The sequence below is a fragment of the Semicossyphus pulcher genome, unplaced genomic scaffold (assembly GCF_022749685.1).
Source record: "Semicossyphus pulcher isolate SPU_LCO1_2020_fin unplaced genomic scaffold, fSemPul1.0.p SCAF_14, whole genome shotgun sequence".
NCBI classification, from domain to species: Eukaryota; Metazoa; Chordata; class Actinopteri; order Labriformes; family Labridae; genus Semicossyphus; species Semicossyphus pulcher.
In genome coordinates, this window is record NW_027211648.1 from 8,770,703 (window position 1) to 8,787,008 (window position 16,306).

General features: G+C 44.5%; 2 protein-coding genes across 2 annotated transcripts; one reads left to right on the forward strand and one right to left on the reverse strand.

The window, feature by feature from the left end:
* The first annotated feature begins 3,232 nt into the window (after positions 1–3,232).
* On the forward strand, positions 3,233–5,417 carry LOC138591172 (pentraxin-related protein PTX3-like). The gene is made up of 2 exons (XM_069661693.1): positions 3,233–3,368; positions 4,632–5,417. The coding sequence occupies exons 1-2, from the start codon at positions 3,233–3,235 to the stop codon at positions 5,270–5,272; spliced, it is 777 nt and encodes a 258-aa protein (XP_069517794.1). The 3' UTR covers positions 5,273–5,417.
* Positions 5,418–8,443: 3,026 nt separating this feature from the next.
* On the reverse strand, positions 8,444–14,457 carry slc35g2a (solute carrier family 35 member G2a). Its single transcript, XM_069662088.1, has 2 exons — positions 14,122–14,457; positions 8,444–10,016 (listed from the first exon to the last, which is right to left on the reverse strand). Exon 2 carries the CDS (start codon positions 9,988–9,990, stop codon positions 8,623–8,625), a length of 1,368 nt encoding a protein of 455 aa, XP_069518189.1. The 5' UTR covers positions 9,991–10,016; positions 14,122–14,457; the 3' UTR covers positions 8,444–8,622.
* Positions 14,458–16,306: the final 1,849 nt, after the last annotated feature.

Here is a 16,306-nt window from a genome sequence, read left to right on the forward strand (position 1 = left end):
ATTCTACAAGACATATCAGATTCATAAACTCACACACTTTGCCTTTCAGAGCGCAAGATATTAAATGCCTGCCGTGGTTACTAAAGTGCAACTGGCCAAGGGTCTTTACAAGTATACAAAACTGTATCATCTGCATAATATTGATAACATCCATTAACATCTGTAGTGAGGCTTTCTTCTCCTTCTGGCAGTTAATGATTACAAAAAACACTGTTTCTATTTCAGCACTCTCCAACATGGAAAAGCTACGCTATGGTTATTCGAGCTTGTTTGTTATTGTTATGAATGCTTTCTTTTTTTAAATCCTTCGTCCAAACAGAGTTCATGAGAAACTTTGCCTCTTCTACGCCTCTTTGGTTTTACCAAGGCTTCCATAGGCTCTTCTCCATCCCTGTGATCGCTCCACCTTTTTGCAAAGCAAGCCGATCATTGCTGCTTAACATAAAACACATCAGTGCTGGTGCACCACCATTAAAATGAAGCCAGAAATGTTGCCACAAATAGCAGGTTAAAAACTACTGCGAAATACAGAGGGATTTAATTGCTGTTCATAGGCTTAATGAGCAGTGTGTAAACTTGTTTGGCAAGGAGTAGAATGTAATGGACAATCATATATATAACAATGTCCTGCACTCCAGCTTTAACACCTAAATTGTTAATACAATGAGAAAATAAAAGTGGGCCAAGAATAGAGACTTGAGGAACTCCTTTAAGTGCAGTAAGCCAATTTCAACTGTGCCCACTGACTTTGACATATCGAGTCCTAACTTCGAGATACTGCAAATACTTAACCAGCCAACTACCCAATCAGACAACTTAGATGAAGCAACCTTTACTTCAGCACGGCACGTTCCACAGTGTCAAAGGCATTTCTTAGCTCAGATATCTATGAGTTTGAACTTTGTCTGCATGGTTTGACGATGTATTTTTTACATTAAGCTTTGACACAGTCTATTACTCTTATTTTAGTTATTATTCAGTACTATACATCAGATATATTCTTACAATGGCTCTATTGTTTACTTAATTTCAGTCATATATCCATGGGATCCTCCCCTCCCCTTCCTACATCTTGGGGATAAAAAAGGGGAAACACCCAGTTCTCATAAAACTGGCTCGTGTTGGCTGACTTTGCTGTGTTAGTGTTGGTGTGCGGTTTGTTCATTTGTGAAGTTACTGTTTTAAACCGTCTGTTTTAAAGGTTTGCCGACAACACCCATTGTCCTATTTTCCCTTGTGTTTCTGGTATGGTTAGGAAAAACACACAACTAATTCTCTTTGGTCTGAATTAAATTAGTGCAATTACACGAGGAATACCCTCCAACTTCCATCCTCGCTTTCCGTCTCCTTCTCTCTGTTATGTTTTCTCCAATCTGTCGTCTCTCGTCACTCCTCCCCCTCACTGCCAGCTGGGAGTGTTTTGTGTGACAGCTAAACTGTAGGTGTGGTGTGCAGGTGGGGGTGGTGAACAGCGTCTGGTGGCTGCTGATAAAAGTAGCTCTTTTATAGAGTCATATGCTGACCTAAATAGAAAAATGACCTACAGAGAGGGTATGAGAACCGATGAGGACACAAACTGTTTCTGACAACATTTTATATCACACCTGCAAGTTAAATTATTACATATAAACTCATTGCTTTCCTGTAGAACATTACCAATTACTAGCACTTTATGGAAATAGGCCAGATAAATGTACACACTCATTTCCAAGGTGAGGTATTTTTGTTGCAAAGAGGAAAGGAAAATTCAAACAAATTTCCTCTGTACCTTTCCCCTCCAACCGTCCACCTCTGTCTCCTGCTCTTCCTCTTCTCTCTTCCTGAAATAAACCTGCCAGCCGCCCAATTAGTCCCTCTGCTACAATTACAGCCCGCCAAACAGAGAAAATCATCATTTTACCAGCAGACATGCTGACAACTGCAGGGGGGCTCAGCCTGGAGGTCTACAGAGAGTAGAAAGGTCAAGGCTTTTCCTTTAACCTTGACATGTCCTACTTCTGCTGCGTAATCCCAACACCTGTTGACCAGAACCCTCTGCCTATAAGATCATTTGGCCTTGCTAAGAGTCTGATAACTCTTAATTTTTCCTTACTGAATGTTTAATCGACAAGGTAACCAGGCAACAGAATATAATCACAACCAGAAAGCACATTTCGCAGAGCTACTTGGCAACAAAATTTTATTATAAGTGGTAAAAACAAACTCTCTGTAAGCTTGAAATATAACCCACACTCTGCAATGTTGCAACTTCTTTAGGTGAAGGGGTTTAGTGTTGATGCACAGAGCAGGGAGTGACCCTGACTCATCAGTAAGAAGTTTAAAAGAGGCACACAAACCAGGAGAGAGTGTGTGGATTGAAACTTCCCGTGGAAAAAATGTAAATATGTCTGCAGAGGATTTAAGGATGGAGTGTTTTTCTTCCATGCTTTTTCTTTGTCAAGTTTATACAATTTCTATCACGATGGAGGCTACAACTGCGTATCATTGTGCAATCCTCTAGTGTATAAGACAATAAAGCAGAACTCTGGCTGATTTTTAATCGTTTTTAGACAAAAATATTGAAAATGTTGCTAAGGATTGAATGTGTTTCGCATTTGTTTGGTGGAGATTTTATCAAGTGTGACGTAGACCTCACACTGACAACTTGGCTAGCTTACAGGTGAAAAGGCATCTTGAGAAAGACTACAAATTAAATGTGGTGGACTACAAACTGAAACAAAATGTTGTATATTTTGTAAGAAGTTTGCTACCTTTTGCTTACATTAGCAGCCATACGCTACATCTCAGACCAGTGGCAGAAGATGGTTAATTCTCATTGTCTTGCTTCAAGAAGTCCTTTTAAGTAACTGGAACATACTTTTATATTTCTGGGCCTCAGTTCTCCTTGTTTTACTCTCCTGTTTTTCTCCTCCCTCCCTCCCTTTCTTGTCACCCCAGCTTTCCCTGTGCCCCTATAACTCTCTTTCCCCATAATGCCCCAATTTCCCACTCAGTTTGACTTTTGACATATTACCTCCACTGAAACATTACTCACCCAACCTCCAAAGCACCCCCACCTCTGTCCCACCCTCCTCAATTTCCCTCCTTCTTCCATTGCTATAAACTCAGCACCCTCAGCAGTTGGCTCAGTGTGAAGAGCTTTACGTGCAGAGAAGGGAGTGAAGAAAGCAGCTGGAAAACTGGTTGACAAATATATGTCATATTTTTAAGGGGGAAAATTCAGACCTACACCATGCGTGTGTTCAGGATCTGGCGTGTGCTGTGCGTGCTTGGCTTTATTTGTGCATCCCGGTGTGTGAATGAAGTTGAGTACGAAGGAAACTACGCAGACAGCTATGACAACGAGATCTCCCAGGACCAGCAGGAGGGTGAGTTTTGTTTGTTTGTCCTTTTGTCTATTTGGTTCCCAGCTTGAGTGAACAGATGGCTTATTGTGAAGAAATTTGTTCTCAGCTGCAATGCCTGATATCATTAAGCCAAAAAGATACTTCCCAGTTTGATTCAAATGTCATCAACACACATGGATTTATAGTTTTGGAAGGTTAGTTAAGGCGTCCCCCAAGGGTCTATTCTTGGTCCACTTCTGTTCACTAAATAACATCACTACCAGCAATTTTATGTACATTTTTATGCAGATGACACCATCTTAAGCCGCCATAGAAGGGAGATATATTTTATATTACTTCTCATAAACAAAGCTGCCTTGTTATCTCTGATTTCTGACCACATCAAATAGAATGCAGAAGGAACGAGTCCTAAAATGTGATGGGTTGTTGGTTAAATTCCTATGACATAAAATACATTAGTAAATATCAAACTCACACTATTAAGTGTTTTAAAAAAGGCGGTTGTTAACAAGTGGCTGGACTTTGGAGTAATGGGACCATAGTGTAGTTAGTACGTTTAGAGCGTAATGTTAGCTTTTTAGTTCTTGCAAAATGCATTTTTTACTCTGATAAAAGTGATATGTGTACATTATGTTGCAGAGCCAAACAGGTAAATATCAAACGTTTGTTCACCACTAAGGCTATATTTTGAAATGTTAAAAAATCTAATAGACAGTCTGGGAATTACAGCGCAACTTTGCAATACGACTCAAACACAGCAATAAAATACTTACTGCTTCCCGCTGGTACATAAGTATGTGGGCATTGTGGAAGAAATCAAGATTATAGGGAACAAGGGAGTTTTAGTTACTACTGAGTGTAATTGTGTTCTTTATACTTTATATAGTCTGACAGGAAATAAAGTTGTCAGGGTTGTCCTTCATAAAAACTAACAGTTTTTTTCAGATGGATGCCAGGTTTCCTGTTGGGGGACACTTTCTTAATAACTGCCAAGAGCAAAGGGCAAACACCTTTGTTTTTATTGCCCTTCATCTATGGGGAATAACACCTCTTAAATAGGCAAATCAAAGAACAGAAACTGGGAATCATGCTCTGAGCTTGCGTTTCACCTTTATACTTTACCTTTGTACTCCATAAGTGATAAACATTTCCCCAGTAAAGGCTTCCCTCCCCAAAATTACTTAACCAGTGTAAGTGAAACATGGTGCTTCAATAATGTTGTTAATAACTTCTGAACTGACTATGAGACTGTTACCTTCATGCATTCCTGTTTTTTGTCTACAGGAGAGACTACATCCCCACCATGCCAGGCTGCAGATTTCTCCCGCTGGGACAGACTTTTCATTTCTCTGGAGGACTCCCACATGAGGCAGAACATGCTCCTGGAGTCTCTGGGACAATGCTGTGGAGGAATGCTCTCTCTCAGGACCCAGGTGGACAAGCTGTCTCAGGGGACATGTCAGCAGTGCCAACCCAGCCTAGAGTCAGCGTGCAGGGCGCAAGCGGAGCAGTCGAGCATCAGGCTGCAACAAGGCCTGGTGGAGCTGCGGGAGGAGGAAGCAGAGAAGGAAAGGAGGCTTAACGCTACACTGCAGCAGCTCCTGCACAGTAGCCGTGAGGGGAACGCCCGGCTGAAGCGGCTGGAGGAGGTCGGCGTCATCGGAGCGATGCCTTCAGGAGCGGCAGACAGCCGGGTGGGACAGCAACCCACGCAGAGACCTGGAGGTTTAGGGGCGGCATTTGGCTTCGGGATGAAGCCGTACCCATCTGGAACCAAGGAGCAGGAAGTGACTTCACCGCTTGACATGGCCACAATGGAAAAGGCCCTGGTTGCCATAGCAACAGAGCTGCAGAGGGTTCACCTGCAGCTGAGCCGAGTGATCGAGCAGGCGGGAACGTTGAGGAAGAACAGAGGAGACACATGAGGTGAAGGGATTGACAGGGGACACTCAGTGACAATGATTTGCACATTTAATGTTAGTTTTTAATTTCTCAGCTTGTTTATGTCTGGTGACAATGATGTCGATGTACCATAAACATTGTTGGTTTACTATGATGAATAAAAACATATTAAACAACCTAATTAGCCTCATGGAAAAGTTTCCTCCCTCCTCCCACACAGCAATCAACTCTTCTGTTCATGCACATGCCTTCACTTTCAAGTGTGCGTGCGCTCCGTCCTTTCCTGCGCGTGCCTGAGTTTACACCCCAATGTTTGTGTAGTCGTGGCCGTGTCTGTAAATTACAACAACTGCAAGAAAGCGAGTGAGAGGTTTCGGATTGTGTTTAATTGTGGGCAGGCCCCACCCTCTCATTAGCTGCTTTAAGAGTCTGTATGCTAAGAGGCCACGAGTAATGAAGCTCCGAGTGTTTATGATTAATGAAACCCTGCCAGGGCTATTACACTGCCGCCCGTCAGTCCTGCAGCCACACACACCTTCATTGTTAACAAACCACACAGTGACGGGTGTTAACCGGAGGTACTTTCCGTGTGTTTTTGTGTTCTGGTGTAAAGTCCCACATCTTTATACACTTTTTTTAAGATGATTTTGTTTGGCCTTTTATGCCTTTATTGAGTGAGAGGACAGAGGATGATGTCAGAAACAGGGGAAGAGAGATTGGGTGATGGCCCCGGTCCGCCGCACCGAGTACTGTGCCCTCTGTACATGTGATGCACGATTTAGCTGCTGAGCTATGCCGGCGCCCCTCTTCATACATTTTTAAAGTGTTTATACTCGAGTTTTATTAAAGCTAAGAGAGGAAAGGAGAAAGCAAAAAGGGGTAAAAAGAGAGAAAGAGAGGAGGACAGCAGGGCAGAATCAGTGATGTGAGAAGTATTTAGATCTTTAACGTTAGTAAATGTAGCAACACTACACTGTAAAAATACTAAATGACATGTTTTATCAGCTAACCAAAGCTCTTGATATATTTTTACATTAGATATTATATGTATATTAAAGCTCCTGTGAGGAGTTTTTAGGTGGTTATGAAACAGATTGAAATGAATACTGATGCCTTAATATAGGCTAAAAAAACCAAACCAGCGATAGGTTTTTTCTTTATAGTTATTTTTAATGCCTGAAACCACTGCCGGAGGGGTCGGTGTCCGACCAGGCGATTAACTTCACGCCCCCAAGCCTTTTTTCTATATTTTCCATGGCAACGATTCACAGCGAGTGATGCGTTTGAATGTTAAAAGAAAGGAATGTTTTGTTAAAAAGCACGTCGTATGCAGGTACAGGACAAGATCAGCAAAGAGATAAGAGGTAGAGCTTTGTCCACAGGGGGCGCCAAAATCAACGCAAACCAAAAGTTCCTCCCAGGAGCTTTAATTATACATCACCAGGGAGTGAAAATATGTTATATATAAAGCTATTTTAACTGATGTATTAACCTGTAAGGTACATATTTATGCTGTCGCTTTTGAAAACGGCTGATTTGGAGTGATTTCAACTTTATTATGTATTATTATGTTTATCTAGTTTTATCTATTTCAAATATAGCTGTTAAAGCTCCTGTGAGGAGTTTTTCACTGGTTATGAAACAGACTGAAATTAATTCTGATTAGTCAATATGAGCTACAAAAGCAAACCAGACCATCAGCGACAAGATTGATTATTTCTATTTTTTTTTTTTAATGCTGGCGGGGGGGTAGGTGTCAGACTAATTGATTAACTTCATGCTGCCTTTGTTTACATTTTCCAGGGCAAACGTTTAAAATGAGTGATACATGTGACTGTTTAAGACAGCAGGATGAGATTTGTTGTTAAAAACCACCACTTAAACATGTACAGGACAAAATGAGCAAAGAGATAAGAGGTACGGCTTTAGCTGGAGCTTTAAATAAAATATGGGAGATAAAAGAACACCATTTTCCCATAAAATGTATGAGTCTGGAGCAGTGTTGGGACCAAGTCATCTTTGCTCAAATCCCAAGTGAGTCTCGAGTCATTTTATCTTGGGCAAGTCAAGTCACTTTTTTTCCACCCAAGACCCAGCACTCTTACCTGTAGTATCCGGTCTTTATTAAGAGAAAAGACAAGGTGTTAGTAGCCCGTCTAATAATGATATTATTGGCCAATTTATATACACGAGTCCACTCGAGTCCAAGTCACCAAGTCCACATCTCTGGTATGGAGTAGCACGATATGTAGAAGTAAAGTATCAATATACTTTTACATTGGACTGAACTAAATGTACGTAGTTAAAGTTCCCTCACTGGGCAAAATAGAACATTTGAACCGTATGTGAGTTTAATAAGGCCAACACACTGACATCAGTCGAGCAGTCTCACTAATGAAAGGCTTACAACCATGACATGAACGCATACTTATGCCCATGCCTGTGTATGTGTGTACCCATGACTCTGATGAAAGGGTTTTTTTCCTGTCTATTTATATGTCACAACTAACAAGATGCATCGAGATGTAGTAACAAGTAAACACATACGTGCGTTCACACACTGGTCTGTTCAGTGATAGAGGCACCTGTTTACATTAAAAGTCTCCATCTGTGCTTTTTAGTGAATAGAGGCTTTGTGATTCATTCATGTTAGAAAAAGAGACACAGATGAAATGGAAGCTGAAGGCTAATGATGAGGAAAATAAAGGGAGGGAGGGACACAGAGAAGAGGAGTGACAGTGATTATGTGTCTGACAGGTAGTTATTACACATAATGACTGTTCCCAACACATAGAACAGTGTTTTTATCATCCAGCTGGCCAGACGCTGCAATATAATCACCCGACGTCAGCTCCGCCTTCTATCCTGGCGTCCTTCTCTTTCATCTGTTTCGTCATCTGCCATCGCTCGTCCTTTCTCTCCCGCTTCTTATCTGTATGCCAATCCCATCATCTTCTCTCTCCCTGCTCCTGTTTATCTTCCACTGCTCCTCTCTCTCTCTGGCCTCCCATCTCCTGTTCTGTCCCTCTCCCGCCAGCAGCCTGCAGCCAAATTGATGGCATCACTCCTCGGCCAACCTCTCAGCCAGCCATTAAAAGTGACTGACATTACACTGGTATAAAATGCAGCCAATATAGGAACACATGCACTCACTCTTAAGGAGGTGAAATACTGATTACAAGTGGCCGCGAGCATTCGTCAGAGAGATTTTAATGTCACGTCACAATATCACAACAACACACAACACAATATTGGCACTTTCCCAAAAGCATAGAGGACAATACAAAATAGATCAGGCTCCAATAAACATTTAGCAGTCTCTTATGTACACTAGAAACAATCTCATGAAGGAGGGATTGAGGGGAAGATAAGTCTATTTGATAGGCGAGTCCAGAATCTCTTCATACTCCTCCCTTTGGCGGCGTCCTCCCCCGCGAGAAGGAAGCAGCTTCATCGCCACCAGCCAGCCCACGCTCAGTATGACCATCACGTTCCCGACGACCTCCGGCGCAGTGGGAGCCAACGGCAGCACGGCCAGATGCAGCAGCATGGCAATTGGTACCTCCAGGCTCTGGGAGGCGGAGACCAGAGCCGGGTGGAGGCGGGTGAGGGCGTGCGTCATGCCCAGAAAGGCTGCTACCGAGCAGGCGACCAGGCCCAAGACCAGGCCCCAAGCTGGGGCGCTCATCGGCCAGGACCAGCCCTCCTGGAGGAGAACCAAAGAGGCTGGGGCGAGCAGGCAGCCCGTCCAGCTGACTGTGAACAAAGCTGTGCCCACTCCCACTCTCTCCTTTAGGGAGCGATAGCCGACCAGCGCCAGAGCCATCCAAAGCCCTGCTAGAGCTGAGAGCGACCAACCAAACGCTCCCCTCCAGAACGCAACCGGATCAGTCGGTGAATCTGAATTGCTCTCGTCTGCTGTGGGAAGCAACACGAGCCCCAAACCACACAGTCCTGCACCTAAGGTGATCCCATCGGGCAATCCCAGCCTCTCCTCCAGGAGCAGGAAGGCCAAGATGGCCGACAGCGCCGTGGTCGCAAGCCGCCAGGTTGTCGTGCCATTTCCTGGAGAGACGAAGGTTAAGGATGCGTAGGCACAGCAGAGGGACAGAGAGTAGGAGACCCCGTAGCAGAGCAGACGTAGACGATAACCCTCTGGTCCAAAAGGGTTCTCCCCTCTGTGAAGTGGTACAGCCAAAGAGACGAGCTGAAAGATGGACCGAACCAAGAGCAGGAACAGGGGGCCGAGGCTGAAGCGTTCAGAGGCAAGGCGGGTCAGAACGATCAAGCATCCATGAGCCAACGCCGCACCAAGCAACCCAACCCATGTGAGCCGAGACGCAGACACAGACGCCTCCCCGAAACTGGCCAGCTGTTCCCCGACTCCTCTCCCAGACCCCTTTGCTGCTCTGACTCCCCCCTCGCTCGCCTCTCCTCCCGCAGCGGCCTGCGGCCTGCTGGTCGTGTCCTTGTCTTTGTCTCTGTCTTTGGAGCCGAACAGAGTCAAAGGCCACCTCTTGCCCTCCGTCAGCTGTTTCCTGTCCGACGTCTCCTCCAGGAAGGAGCCAAAGTCCTCAAAAGACGGCGCGTCGTCGTAGCCTTCGTCCCCTGGCTGGGGGAAGTGTGTGTGCACTCCAGGTTGAGGGGAGTAGGGGGCGTGTGTGGCGTATTTGGCTGTGACGGTGTGAGGGTGGATCTTCACCCTCTTCTTGGACCCGCTCAGGAGGTGAGTGGACTCCATTTTGAAACTTCGGCGACTACAGACACCTGGGAGGGAAGAGAGAGGACACTTTTAGAGCCATGTACGATACATATTTTACACCCCTGCAAATCCCAGCTCTTCCTCCTCCCTCTCTCTCTGGGATACTGTTGAGTATCTCATATATCTTTAATATCCCAGATAATAATAGCAGTGACTCACATCTCCCCGTGTGCCCCGTGTCTTTGGCAGGGGATTCACGTAGGCTCTGCCCGTCTGAGCGATCACCAGTTTAATTGTTTTTTCTGTGTGATGAGGGTTCATATTAAGTTCATACGATTGCGGCAGATTAGCAACGCTGTTATCACGTCTTTCTGTCTCTTTGGATAACATGACCTTGAAGGGGGGTTAGAAACTGCTGGCAATGACAGTTACGTAATGAAGTGCTTCCTGCCTCATTTGCCTTCCATCGCTCTCTCTATCTCTGACTATTTTTTCTCCATTTGTCTCTGTCCCTCCCCCTCCCTCGCTCTGCACATTCAACCGGAGAAAACAAGACGTATAAAAGTGTAGCACCCCATTCCTAATCTCCATAACATCAAAACTCTCCCTCTGCACCTCCTTTCATTATCTCTTTTACTTCTCCCTCCAAGGTCTTGCTCCACGGATGACTAACTTATAACCCATGTAGTAACAGCTCTCTGCAGCAGCACAATCTGGTACCTGCAGGTGCCACACAGCACAAACCCACTGCAGACTTTCAGGTTGTAAAAACACTCAGCGGTCCGCTGGTTTCTCTGCAGAATGGGAATACTTTCACATGACATCATGTTTATTCATGCAGAGGCTATTCGAGGATTGCGCTCAGTAATTTCCCTGGAGTTGCAGAGCATTACTCAACAGTAATTTGGGTTCTTTACTTTTTTTTCTCCCCTCTTGTTTTTATTGTTTGCAGAAGAAATCTATTTACAGAAGCTTGTGCAAGTATACAAGCATGAGCACTGTGTACACTGACAGAACAGATATTACACAGACAATATTTAGATAAATGATGAAAAAAGATGGCAGTTTTGTTAGACTGTCTACCTAACGTTAAAAGTCACACAACCACAGCAAGTGAACCAAATCCTCCCTTTGCTTCCTGCTTTAGCTACACACTCAATCTAAGAGGGAAATCACACTTAAACATGGTGTAAATTTGTAACACGTCTGACAGTCGTCTCGGCTCTGTGAGGCTACAGGTGAGAACAGCGTTGCTTTGAGCTAAATGTTAGTGTACACGTGCTAACATGTTCTAAATGACACCTTTGCTGATGTTTACCTGTAAACCTGTAGTTCAACCAACATGCTGATGTTTACAAGTATAATCTTAACCACTGTCTTTAACGGGTTAGCATGCTAACTTTAGCTAATTAGCACTAAACACAGACAACAGCTGAGCAGGATGGGAGTGACCTGCGTTTCGGTTGCATATTAAAATGTTGAACACCCTGACATTTTGAACTGATAATAGTGTGAACTGAAAAGTTGAAGGTATAATAAGTAGGATTTTCCTAGAAAAGTAAATATAGACTTTTACTAATATAATGTAAATCATCACTTATGGGCCTCTATACATGTGTGTTGGTGAGTGTGTGTGCAGATCCTTGTGAGACCCTTCCCTCTGCATCTATTCTGTTGTGGTTCCCTGAGCCAATCACAGTGTACAGGTGAGTGTAGGAGTGGTTCAAATTAGCAACTGGGCCCCATTCAGACCGGCGAACATGGCGAAAGAGCGGTGCAGAGTTGGCCTTCTTTCTGTTGGACAAAACCGGGTAGGACAAGCTAACTGGCAGTTTGCATGCTAGCACGACGTAACCGGCATTTAGCATGCTAGCGCGAAGGTAAACGACGGTTAGCATGCAAGCGCAAAGCCGTGATGCTGTCTGTGTTAGCTCGGTGGGCGTGTTCTTGCACAAGAGAGTGAGGGTGAGCTTCTGGTGATGAAGAGCCCATGAGGAGGAGGGGCCCAGTTTGAATGTGTCGTTGACAAAATGTAAGGAAAAATCCTACTTATTATACCTTTTAAAGGATCTCAAATGCATCCTGAGGGGGGTGTGAATGTTTGTACCAAATTACATGGCGATCCGTTAAATAGTTGTTCAGACGTTTAACTTAAAATCACAAATGCCAACCTCTTAATGGCATCAGAGGAAAGTCAAGGGGATCTTAAGATACACTGTTGGGCAACAATGAATGGTTGTACCAAATTCTGTGCCAATCCATGTGATAGTGCATGGACTACTTCAGACTTGAGCACAGTGATGAAAGGACATTTTTGTGCAGCCATACTGGAAATTAGCCTATAAGTAACTTGATGGCAAGATCCGTTCGTGGTTAATCCAGCAAAGAAACGCCAGACAAAATGAAAAAGGTGCAACATTTCAGTTTCATATTATTTTCCTTGTCAGTTTAAAGGTCTGGAAGATTTTTGTATCACGCTGCTGTTCCTCACACCTTGGTGGTGCAGCCTTTTATATTTGGTAAGAGCAGGAAGCAGGCTGTGAATTTGTGGCAGCATACGTGGCCTTTATTCTCCCTGGAGATGTCGAGTATTCCCATGAATCAGCCTGAATTGCCCTTTTACAAATTACAGCAGCAGGAGGCTCGTGGCGGGAGTGCGATATCCAGCTGTTTGTTTTGTGATTGCAAAGTGCTCCAATGATTTAATCTAAAATGGGTTATAAACACAATTCTTTGAAAATTTGAGGACGTTTTTCCGCCTCTGTGATATGTGAGTGAGTTCATCTTCCAGCTGTTTAGCCTCGAATAACTCCCTCTCATAGCAACCCGACTTTACATTTTGCTGAGCCCTATAAAGAATAAGGCGTGACTCACGACTTAATGGGACTCTGTCTTGATTTCACTATTTCACAGCTCGCTGAATCAGTACATAAAAACCCACAGACGTGACTTTACACTGGTGACATCTGAGAAGATCTGGTCATCTACTCTGATCGAAGGTTGGATGAAACTTGATCTGCTGCTTTGTGAAACCACGAACATCATGTCTGACTCTTCTCAGTCGGTTAATATTTACCGCTCTGGATGATGCAGCCTACCTCTGCAGTGCTGCTGCTGCTGCTGCTCTCAAAAGCTTTTTCACACCTTACACAACCCTAAAGTGAGCCGCTACTACGAGCCAGCACCAAACCTGCACAAAAAGAGAGCGCAGCGGCAGATCGAGCTCGGATTTTCTGCAGTGACTGTTATGATGAAATCTGGCAGAAACTGTGGAAACTCTTCTTTTATTCTATTTTCTTTTTAAGGCATCTTTTTAAGAGCAATAATATCTTTGATATGGACTATTGATACTGCAAACACTTCATAAACGAAGCTCCTACATGCTGTTAATAATTAAACAGTCTGAATTGTTATGCAGTCATAGCTTATTTATTTAAAGTAAGAGTGATTACAGCTAATATACGGCATTATATATTGTTTAAAAGGCGCATATACGTGTGTGTGTGTGTTTTCTTCGCCTTAGGGTTATGTATGTTATTATGTAAATCTAGGTATGTATGTGTGTTATACAAAGTGGGTGTGTGTCTGTATGTGAAGGGAGATGTTATTCTCAAGGTTATCTAGGTTCCTTGGTGATGCGGCCATGTGACGCCAGAGGGTTCACACACACACACACACACGGACGGAGGAAAAACAGGAGGGTTATGCTGCACGTATTCTCCCTCTAAATTTAATTAAACAGTCGTTTTACATCATTAGACATCATCACTCTTCCTGTCCTGATACTGTACGTCATCTGTACCTACAAGGGCGACAGTTCGATCCCCGCCCCAGACACGCTATCTTTTTTTCCCTCCAGCCTCCTCTGAGCAGCATGTGTGTGTGTGCGTGTGTGTATTATTAAGCTGTACCGTACACTGACAGCCCGACGCGTGACCCATGACGAATTCCTGAATGGGAGACAAGCGCGCGCGCGCTCGCTTACCTACATTCTACACGCGCCTGCAGATTAGCACGCGGCAGCTCAATCATTGAACCCTGACTGAGTCCTCACACAGACTGTTTCCTAATTAGTTGTGTTATTACATCACGTGGTACAATCAATAAAGCACCAGGTGTGTTATTAATAGTCCTTCACTGTTGAAGAAATGATGCTCCAAGTCAACTCACCTGCTTTCCCTCTAAAGAGTAGCTCCAACCGGGTTGAACTTCACTCTCGGTCAGCCTCAGTCATAAACCGAGCATCCCCCACGCTCCATCACCTCTCTTTGGCCATTTGTCCTTCTTCTTCTCCTTCTTCTTCTTCTGTTACTGCTTCCCTCTTCTCCTCTTTCTCCTGCGGCAGTTTCTCCTCAAGGGCAACGCGAAAGCGCCTCCGCCCGGCCGCACTCGCTCAGACACCTGCGGTCCCCTCACTCCACTCTGCGGGAGCGAAACGTCTGTTTTATGGCGACCTGCTGCCCATCCATCTCCCTGTGAGCGCTGATACAGATGCTCCTCCTTAGCTTGTCTGAAGAGCGAGAGAGGGCGAGAGAGAGAGAGAGAGAGAGAGAGAGAGAGGAGGGGGGGCTAATCATGACGTCTGAGCATGCGTGACATCCACTGAACACCAGCACCGTATCCCCCTGATCATTGTATGTTATCTGTCACCACATTGTGTTCGTGTGCGTTAGCGATATAGGAGGGGCTAACATGCAAGGTGCTAGCAAACCATTCATGTTCCTTTAACTTGTGTGTGTATGTGTGTGTTTTTCTGCATATGTCTTACAGCTCTCAAAAGGCTCTCTGAAGCCCTTGAGACTCATACTGCACATCTAAATCTTTTACATTTATTTACATTAAGTGGGAAGGTCACAATGCACCGATGAACCTAACGAGTACACTCTGAGAGAACATGCAAACTCCACACAAAGCGCTACATGTCAGCATTCACACACGTTCACGCACTGATGGCAGATGCTGCTCATCGGGAATCTAACACGTTAACACACGGACGGCAACGCTTCAGGAGAAATTTAGAGTACAGTGTCTTGCGTGAGGACACTTCCACATATGGACTGCTGGAGCCAGACATCGAGCCGCCGACCTTTTTCGATTAGGGGACGACCCGCTCTACCTCTGAGCCACAGCCACCCCTTAAAAACATAATTTCTTGTATTCCAGTTTGGCCTCTGTATATGGGGCGCCTGCTCTACCCACTGAGCTAAACTACCACCCCTACATTCAAATTTTAATGGTTTGGCCCATAGACTGTATAAAAAGATGGACAACATGACAGCTCCCTAAAAGTGAAGCCAAAACATTTCACGTGCCCCCAGCTGACTGGCTGCAGGATAGGTCATAGGTCAGTTCTTATCACGCTGATTTACATCCAAGTGTTCATTTTCTGACAAGTTTATTTTTAATCAGTTATTTGCTGCTGTCAAAAGGATGATTGACAGCTCTGTTGACAAATACGGCTCCTGCAGCCAATCAGTTCCGGATTAGCAGAGTAGAGGAGGAACGGCGAGAGGAGACGTAACTAAAACAATCACTACAGTCATTTAAGTTTACATATCTGTGAAAGCTAACCTCAGACCAACACAAGAAGCTGTTCTGCTGTTAAACACGCCGGCGTGCGGGATCCTTGCTGTTTTTTCGCTAAGTTAAGTGTGTGTTTTGGTTAGCGGAAGTGGCTACGGCGGCGCCACCCGCCGATCTCTACTGCGTAGACTCTGGCTCCAAATGACGTCACCATCGCAAGATAGCAGCGCCTATCACAGGGGCTGTATTGGCATCACTCCATATATACAGTCATTGATTTGGCCTCTTTCCAATTAAGAAAAATGTTAGTTCTCCTCGGTAAAATGATATAGTGTGCTTCCTTTCTGCCGCTACAGTTTAAAGAAGGCTCTGTCCTTCTTCAGCATGACCCTCGCTGTCCCTGTTCAGAAGTCAAGCTCGTTAAAAACGTTTTTTTCCCACTAGTTTGGTGTGGAACAACTTGACTGGCCTGCACACAGCCCTGAACTCAAAGACGACTGCAAACTCTTGTGGCTTAATTGGAGAAAATCCCTGTTGCCATGTTCAAAGTCGTGAAAGAAAACAGTTCGAGAGTGTTGGTCCTCAAACTATTGGCGATGTAATGTACTTTAAGTTGCGACAGCAGTGGTCGGAAGATGTTAGAGAAAGAGGTTTATTTTGAAGTAGCTCCCTGCAGCTTCTCTCCTCTGTCCTTCTGTCCGACTTACAGACGCTGCAAAATCTCTCACACTTTCACCTTTCTGCAATCTGACAGTAATTGCTTTGACATTTTGCTGCTGTAACACTTGTGTGCCCTGCTCCGTTTCAGGCTGTATTAACCTTTGCCAAATGC